At 41.8% G+C, this 9,844-nt stretch overlaps 1 protein-coding gene across 1 annotated transcript; it reads right to left on the minus strand.

Moving 5' to 3' along the window:
• Positions 1-524: 524 nt before the first annotated feature.
• Positions 525-3,537, minus strand: LOC101774324 (dirigent protein 19). The gene is made up of 2 exons (XM_004966002.4): positions 3,299-3,537; positions 525-1,282 (listed from the first exon to the last, which is right to left on the minus strand). The coding sequence occupies exons 1-2, from the start codon at positions 3,359-3,361 to the stop codon at positions 701-703; spliced, it is 645 nt and encodes a 214-aa protein (XP_004966059.1). The 5' UTR covers positions 3,362-3,537; the 3' UTR covers positions 525-700.
• Positions 3,538-9,844: the final 6,307 nt, after the last annotated feature.

A 9,844-nucleotide genomic window follows, 5' to 3' on the forward strand; every position in this document is an offset into this window, starting at 1 on the left:
AATTATTAATTAAAAACAAATCACAACTGGACAAAGATAGGTACATGTCTATATAAGTATTATGTTGAATTATTGAAAAATAAGAGAGTAGTAATTAAACAATTTTGATTATTAGCTAGGAGTTTAATTTCTAAATAATTTTTAAATAAAAATATTAGCTCGGGAGCATGGGTTGATGGATTAGTTTCTCCAATTCCTAAGCACCTGTTAAATCACATCACAAAGACAAAATTTTACTACGCAAGGAAAAATGTATCAGCAGTTATCTGAAGAAAAGCACTCCGCCCTGTGGCAGAGGGTGGTAATGAAGCATGGTCTAAAGCTAGTGGTTTCTAGCGTCTGCCTTCCCAAAATCGAGAGGCACGACCTCCGGATTGAGCACGAGAAGTTTGCCGCTGCGCGCGCGTGCCACTTCGGCGCCGTTTTACAGCTATGCCTGAATGCCTCGCTAGCAGAACAGAGAGAACCGCAAAGCAGTTAGTCGTGCTCGTGCATCAACAGCCGTGGGTGCGGCGCTATTCATAAAATAGGAAGAAACATAGCAATTTTTTATTGCTGATCACAGACAAATCCACATTCTTGCTCTCATCAATTCTCATGCTGCTCCTTACACAACACACGGATATAAAATGCAAACTAGACCCAAATAGTGGTAGACATAAGAAAGAAAGGAGTGCTCTCATCAATTTGCGCTAGAGCTCTACTCGATCGCAAGTGAGGACCCATTGCTAGGAGCAGCAGCATTCGCCGGTACAGACATGTGCACGATCAGCTCCACCACAATATACACCTCGGACACCACCTTGGCCATCCTCCACAGCACGTAGCCGGCGGCGCGCCGGAGTTGGCCCGTCCCGCCGACGATCGCGAGCTCCGACTTGTCGTCGTAGATCCCGACGCGGCCGGCAATGACGAAGGTGCTGCCGCTGTACGGTCCGTCGGTGAGCGCGACGGTGACGGCGGCCACGAGGACCTCCTCGTGCTGGGAGGACAGCATGTAGGTGCCCTGCGCCCGGCCGACGGAGCCGGAGTCGATGCCGGGGCCATCGGTGACGAGGTCGTCGATGGCCATCGTGTCGCCGAAGTACGCGCCCTTCAGGGACTTGTGCGGCGGCCCGGCGTTCCGGATGAGGTGGATGGCCGTCTGCTCCGGGCCGCCGATGATGTCGTGCATGTATAACCGTAGGTGCACCGGGCGCCGGCGGGCGTCCGCGGAGGGAAGCAAGAGAACGATGACGGCGACGAGTAGTAGCAGTCTAGCAGATGCTGCGGCTTTGCAAAGCTGGCCATTGTGATGAGTTTGTGAGATGCTGGTTGCTGGAATATATCCAGGATTTATTATAGTTGGGCTTAGCAAAAGCAATTTCATAATCCTTATTAGGCCATCTGTAGAAGCAATTCGTCATGGGGAAAACAGAATAGTGATGAAGCATAGTATGAAATGAAAGATCATGTACGACTATAATAAGGTTGTATTCCAGTGCACAGAGTGTTGTCAACAAAGAGCAATGAATTAGGATGCTCATCAGCGGAACCTCAGTTTTTGGGTGCAGCAAACACCACAATATTAGGTTTCCTGTAGCGAAATTTACCAGTAAGACACAACTATTGTAATATCACAGTTGACAACTCAGTAAGTGTTTCAGCCCATGTATTCATGTGGTGGGATTAGTCCCACTTGCTCATATGGCCAACTGATCCAAACCATCGCACACATGCATTGGGATGGCTTTCTTCGGCCTATAAGCAGGTTTCGAAAGAGAACGATCATATATGGTTGCCCATCCTTACCTCTTTTCTCTCCTTTTTGTTGGCCTTTTCGCCCGGTCAAGTTTGACGCAGGTCAGACCTGTCTGTAGGCGTATTCTTATTTGTTGGCAATCCATTTCTAGCAATTTATAATAACAGAGTAAAAAGGTTTTCAAGTAATCCTTAGTGCAATTTCAATCCAAATCATTGGATCATAACCCTACATTTACCATGTAGGCTGCTAGGGTCATATGTGGGCCTGGACTGTGGGAGAAGATCCAGTTGACACTTGATAGAGAGGAGGCTGCTATGGACATATCTGTGTGCGAGAGATGAAACTAAGATTTAGATATAGGAAACTTAGCTAGACTCAAATATTAGCAAACCATACAGATTTTCTTAGATAGCCTTTTCACCCATCTGCACTAACCTACTTTCTTTCCCAACTCCCTTTCTACTGATTTTGACAAGAACTACTTCTGTGCAAGCTAAGGATGATAGTTTTTTTTATCTTAAAATATTGCATTGCAGTTTTGTAACTATATAGAAGATCAGATTCAGCTGCATTAGATTTCACAGACCAAGTATAAATTCTGCATTCCCCAACCAACAAATAAAGCTAGAACAGCACCAGTACACAAAGAGACCTTAAATCCATCAGATTTGCGCTTCAATTCAATCTGCAGAAATGCCTAGTCGCTTCCACAATTAGAGATAACACGATTGGTTATAGAGAAATAAAAGGGGCAGTTAGGACACCCAAGCTACACCCCAAAAGCATCAAAATCACATCTTTATGATTTCTTTTCTTCTGGCGATAAGCACGCACAAAGCAGGCAACTGATTACTCGAATTGAATCAGCCAGGTACACAAACTCACATAGGACCACATTACTAAACGAGGACCATATACCAGAGAAAAGAAATCCGCATGGGCAAAGGCAGGTAGAGGCCAACACCCACTTGAGGACGCAGCCCCAAAAATTTCACCTCACCGATGCTACACGACGGCTGTCGATTCAGCATACACCGAGGCGCATAACGCAAGTGGCAAGCTAGTGGTAGCAAACGACGATACGGATGTGGGGAAGGGGCAGCGCTAAGAGGGCAAAACAGGAAGGACAGCCAAATTCTGAGCAAAAATTAACAAGAATCCAGAAGCAAGTGCGCCCCAAAATTACAATCTAGGTGGCCGAACTTCAAATGGAAACTACGATAAACCCGTACCTGATTCTATAAACAGGGCAGCTGAAATCGTACAAGAAAACAAGGCTTGAATCTGAAACCAATACTACAATGCACCCAAAACAAGCAAGCTCAGCTAGTGAAAAAAAATTCAAGAAGCGCGGCTTCCTTTGGAACCGCTAACCCTACCACGCAAGGAACTAAATCGAAGCGAAGCTAAACCCCAAGATTACCAACTTGGCTCCTTCCGGCCATCCAATCGAAACCTCTCAACCCGCTGCCCCCCACCGCCCTTCCCCTCCCGGAGAGCAGAAATCAACTGCAGCAGGGAAGAAAGAAACGGGAAACAAGGGGATGCCCGAACCTTGCCTCCGAAGGAAATGCGCTCGACGTCCACCGACACGACGGAGCCGCCGGAGTCGCCCATCCCCGCCGCCGCCGCCGCAGCCGACCGCACGTGCGCTGCTGTCAAGCTGACGTGGCTCCTCCTCTCCTCCCTCCCACTCCTGACGCCTCCGATTTCACCTACCGCCCCTTCTTTCTCTCTCCAAGATGCTCCGGCCGCCCGCTGGCTTGCTTCCCCATCTGCGCATGTTGGAGTTCTTGGCCTTCGCTTATAAACCGAGTGTCCTCAGCGGCGCAGCGTTTTGGGTTTTTGGCCCCTGGGAGTTTCCGGTTATTACGATCAAGTCCAGCTTACGCGGAAAACCGACAGGTCAAGAGTCCATCGAATATCTACGGCCGGTCAAGAGCACAATTCTCGGCGTACACTTCTTTGAGTAGCATACATTTTTTAGGGCCCGGTTTTTAGCATGCCTGTCAATAACGTTTTAATTTTCTTGTATGGCTAAACACTTTTTTAGTGACTTATAATTGCATACTTATATTGTAAAGATTCATAAACATGAGGTTATCAATGTATTTAATCACAACCCTAATTTTACATAGCACAACTACGAGGCAAAGTCTTCTGTGATTATTTTCCTACCTTGCAACTTGAGGCACATGGCAAAAGATTCTTAGCCCTTTAACCATTGCTTCGATTAGAATACTCGCTACAGTGCCATCCACAAATAGAAAGGTTAGACATATGACAAAAATTTTAGCATTTAACAATTCATTATTAGTAACATCTCTGTTACTAGCAACTTTCTCATTCTCACAATTATCCTATTCTCCTTCTTACCCTGTAGCATAGACATCATGGTGCGTCCTTTCAAATATAGTCTTGGCTTCATGGTATAGGCCCTCAAGCTTGGTCTTCCAACCTTTTTGGTAGATGTTGGATTTAGGTGGGTTTTGCTAGCGGAAAAAACTGAAATTCAAAGACGAAAGCTTGAAAATATGAGTTTGAAGCCTTGTTTCAACAAGTTGAAATACGTGGTTCTATATCAAGAGCTCAAAATTAGAAAATTAGAGTTAGAAGACAAAGTCTTACAATGTCAAAAGTGAAGGTAAAGTGTGAGAACGGTAACTATCATATTCATGCTTCTATTCGTAGTCCAGTAATTTAACTTACTGTTCTTTCGAAGTGTGCATAGTTTTTAACATTTAGAAACAACAAAAAAACCATATATTATTTAATAAGGAGACATCAAAGTGTTTATTTCTCTTTCGTTTTAGCTTTTGTTTCTTTTCAGTGTGGCGAGGCGATGTACGTATGCCAGTTTGGTGCTTCAAGCTTTCTTTTTTCAAAGGGAAAAGATGGGAGAGCCAAACATTGCTTTCATGACTTTGTCTTGTGTATTGAGAGTCAAGGATAAATTGGCGATTGGATACACAAATAGAGTGAAAAAATGGTTTCTTGAATGATAAAATATGGCTGTAAGAAAATGTCACCTCTTCTCTGCACTTCCAGATGAGTTGACTGAGCATCTTTTTTCATAATACTTCATTTGTAAAAAAATGGAAGCTAGTATTTTTTTGGGTGACAGAGTTTACCATCTGATATTATTTTCTTCAATGATGTGCTTTGATGCTGTCATAATGCATGGGCAAATTTAGGTCCATGGAAATTAAATAAAATAAATTGTGAGATATCATACTTGACCATGACGATAATTTCATCCGCTCATTCTTGCCGAAAAAAAGGGACATGAGCAGCTCATGGCTGATTTATCAAATATACACGTATGTCTGCGGCCTTATTTTTAGAATATAACAATTCAGATCAATTAAGATAACTACAAACGAGATTATGATAACTTGAAACATAGAATTCAAATAGTGACTTCAGAGGAATAAGCAATTGCTACAACTCTCTTGAAGGCAAGTTTTTCCAAAAAGTTGACTGAATAAACAACGGTTGGTTAAGCAGCTTGGAGATTAAGGAACATGAGACCTACAAAATATGTTCCAAGCCACACAAATATTGTATTCCTCCTTTCTTTCTTGAGGACATCAGCAAGCGAGACGAGAAACTTGTAAGCTAGCTAGAGTTCGAGCGAATCACTGTCAACTCATTCTTGATTGCCATTTGACTTATCACTTGCATGATATTTGTTGAATGTGCAACTTTATTAATTGTAATGTAGCTTTCTCACCATGAAGCTTACACCCAACAACACCCTACCAAACTACCAGGACGTCCTAGAAATATTGCACTAGGCCACAAAAGATCTGTGCTGGGGCTAAAAGGGATCAAGCACCCGCCAGCAACCTTGATTCAGCACAAATGTTGTCTGTGCTGGCGAGCGACGTTAGCCACCCGCCAGCACAGATAGTTCCTATGCTGGCGGGTGCTTATACCACCCGCCAAGAATATGTATTTTCCTGTCTAATATATTATTTCCCGTGAGTTATTTATAATTTCTATTTCCCGCCGGTTGTTAGCCGTCAAATTGAAATATGTATCTCCAACCACATAACAACAAAATTGAATAATAAATAATTCACATTATTCAAAACTGCATCGTACACATTATTAAAAATCCAACATTTGGAATAGAGCTATCTTTGCCATGCTAATATTAAAACTACTACACTCATCTATGAAGATCTTTGCAGTCGTCCACCATCAACACGTCATCTTTATCAAAGAATGCTCCATCCCTATGACAAATCTCACATTGGATGAACCTCGCCATGTCCCTACAAATATTGTTGATTTGTTTGTCTTCGAGCTTGGCATCGTGAGTGTCGATCCTAGGCATCTGCAAGTATACAGTAAATGATGCTTAGAATGTATTACCATTAGGAAGTTAGCACATGGCAGTGTATAAGAGACTTACGTATTCAGGGTTCATCCGGTACCTCCCATTGTTTCTGAGGAACTCGCACAGGTAATATCCGCATAGCACAGAGTCGGGAGGTTGCTTGTGGCACTGCAATCAAATAGAAAAATGATGAGTTATTATTAATGACAAGTCTACATTATATGAAAAAAAACTAAGTTTCTATATTCTTACGCATCCATGATATATTATTTCCATAGCTTTCTTCCTTTTTGAATCGTGGTCCCTGCCTTTTAGAATGTACACACTTTGAGGATATAAAGACAAGAGTTAGTAATACAACTTAGGTGTATAGAATATCAACATACATTTAAGTACTGCCAAGGAATGCCTTATTTTTGTATAATGCTTATGAATTCCTTGTACCTATCTGTACTAAATCCGGCTAAGTCGAGGACCATTGCTTCTCCTTGCTTGGGTAAAATAATTATGCAAAGCCAGTAGTCTCTACATTATATTAAAATAATTTATATTATAGACGGCATTAAATAGCACCAAGTATATATATATAGTAATTAAAACTAGCTAACTTACTGAAAATTGTAAGGAGCCATGATACGATCCTTGTCAGCCTCTTTCCTCATTACTCTTGCAATGTATATGTACACTTTGTGCATTTGATCTCTATGGGCTTTTAATTTTATAGTATTTTTCTCCGCTTGTGTCTGTGCTGCTTCCATTTGTGCTTTGATCGTTTCTGTCATTTTGAGGTTGTCCTCTGGCTCGCTTATTCATGCTGCGTCAAGGTACGCTGTCTTGAACCTGTCGTTCATCAATTCTTCCTCCCTCCATTGCATCCTGCAGAATAGGTCGCTCAGGTATTTGACATATAAAATATATACATATATATTTAAAACTCGTGTATGCGATACATGTGGACTTACAAGCACCATATGGTAATGAGAATCACGTCGAGGTGTTGTCGACAGTAAAGTCTGTGCAAATCCTCGAAATCGATCACAATTTGGTAATCGAGAACGCTAAGGAAAACCTTAGTTGGGACATGCTCGGTGATTGCTCGAATGTCTTGCTTCATTGCATTCATGATCCATCCATACAGCTTATTCAGTTCCCATGGGCCCTCCAGCAGATCCCACTGAAACAAGAATACCTTGCCATGCTCATAATCAATTGGGATTTCATCTAATGTAAAGAAGTTGAGGTTTTAATCCTTTTCCTTTTGCCAAGAGGCGCTGCAAGTTACAGATTTTTCACCGGAAGATGAAGCCTTCTTCTTCAATACATTTAAAAACTTGTCGACTTCTGTTGATGGAGCCTTTTGATCATATGTGCTAACCATACAAGGTATCGCTGGCCTCTAGGGAGGTGGAGATGCCGGTGAAGGCGATGTTGGATTAATAACTTCTAAATCATCTACCCGTTCGTCGCCTTAGAGTAGTGATGTCCAGTCGTCCTCGTTGAGAGCTTCTCGGACAGGTGATAGCATTGGCTGCTTGCCCTCATTGGTAGCTCTCTGCACATGTGACAGCGTCAGCTGCTCCGTGTCAGCATTTGAATCTAGAAGGGGTACATCTTGGCTCGACCGTGAGGTTTCTAGTGATGCATTATTCAGAATGATATCTCGATGATGCCACAGTATGTAATGGTTCATCGCATCACTGAGAACCTCAATTTCCTCATTAGTAGGGATGTCTATCTCACACGAATCATCCAACACCGTAACAACTTGCATCTAGGTGTATTCTGGCAGGGGTGCCTTTGGGAACACATGACTCGTTACTGCCATGCCGGTTGCGATGTCTCAAAACTTATTTTATTTCCTTCCATAAGGTATAACCAACCTGCATGGTGTATCCACTTGTATGTCATCAACGGGATACCTCACGATTGCAATGGAGCCAGCACTACTTAGAGCAACGAATCCTATGTGGGTAAGCTGCATGGTTGGTTCTGCCTGTCTTTGACCATCGGATACTGTCGGGTCAGGTACTGTTGCTAGGTGCTAGCTGGCTAAGAACTCCACGAACTTGTTCCTGCTTGGCGATTTCTCTCATCTTCTCTTCAAGATTTTTCTTATAATGATCACGCTTCCTGTAGCTTGCTTGGTCGTTGGGGAATGTTTTACCCTAGGGAAATGTTGATGACATTCCTCGAACACGCCCAGAGTGCCCCGCGGTTCTGATCGCGGCAATTAGCTGATCTTTCTCCTTGTCCAGCTTGAAAAGACCCTTGTTTTGCGTCTCGGCGAGCTGTTCCAACCTCACGTAAATTTCGTCTGTTGTTGGGTGTTTGAATTTAACCTTGCCATTGGGTGTTACTTTTGAAATTCGAGCTAGTACCCAATTCCTGCTGCGCTCATCCAAGCCTTCAAACAAATCCAGTAAACCAGCTCTCCTCTATTCTTCTTCCTCTCCCTTCGTGGTATTTTCTTCGCTCAGGGTTTTTGCTTCCAGTGCGTTCTTCTGTTGTATGAACTCTTCCCACATTTCTGGAGGAATCCTACCTAAGTCTTTCCTATCATTCTTGCCTTTTTGTACATATTATTTATTAAGAGTAGAGCTCCAACTCCTGAAACATCTCCCAAGGAGGCCCTTAGCAAAGTTTCTTGAGAAATTCTTTTGACCTTTAGGAAAAGTGAACCTTTCTTTCAATGTGTCCCACAGTACATCCTTTGTAGTGGTAGGCACATTCTTCCAATTACTAGTCGTGATCTAGGTCTGCAATTTATCCCTAACAATAGCTCCACATATATTTTGAAACCTAGCAGATATCCCCTCAGGTAATATGGGCTCACCTTTAGCGCTAAGATCTTGTATTACAAGAATACCTTTTTCAGGTATCTGGTTTTGGCTTCATTTCCCATGTTTCCTTTTCGGATTACTACTAGAAGCAGTAGTAGCCGAAGGTTGTGGTGCAGAGGCATCTACCTCCTCTTCATGCAGAGGAGATGTTCTATGACGTCGCAGTGGGGAATGAACTGGGCATTGGTCATCGTTCTATAGAGAAAATAATAGTTGGAGTTTATCATCTTCATGTGAACAACAAATGCATCACTAGCTAGTTTATGAATGTGCATGCAGGTACCTGATGATCCGCGGTTGGATCTTATTTAGGGTCATCTTCATCTAGATGCCTGCGAGACCTAGGTGGGCTTTTTCGTACTCAGGTGGAGTAGAATATGATCCACAATCATCATCAGAAGCAGAATCCTACTCGGTGGATTCAACATTTTTCTCATTGTTGTCCATCGCTCTTAATATACAAAATTGTAATACTTGCAATTAAAAATTATTCATGAATTTATGCATATCAATAAATATTTGTACACCAAACATTTCCTTTCACAATTTAAACATATTTATTATTCATGAATTTATGCATATCAATAAATATTTGTACACCAAACTTTTCCTTTCACAATTTATGCATATTTATTATTCATGAATTTATGCATATCAATAAATATTTTTACACGAAACTTTTCCTTTCACAATTTATACATATTTATTATTCAAGAATTTGTGCATATCAATAAATATTTGTACACCAAACTATTCCTTTCACAATTTATACATATTTAATCCATGAATTTATGCATATCAACAACAAACTATTCCTTTCACAATTTATACATATTTATTACTCATGAAAATTGCAACCCATAAATATTTAAACACCACATTTATTATTAAATTTTCTTTCTACAATAATTGCAA

This window comes from Setaria italica, chromosome IV (assembly GCF_000263155.2).
Source record: "Setaria italica strain Yugu1 chromosome IV, Setaria_italica_v2.0, whole genome shotgun sequence".
In the NCBI taxonomy this organism is placed as follows: Eukaryota; Viridiplantae; Streptophyta; class Magnoliopsida; order Poales; family Poaceae; genus Setaria; species Setaria italica.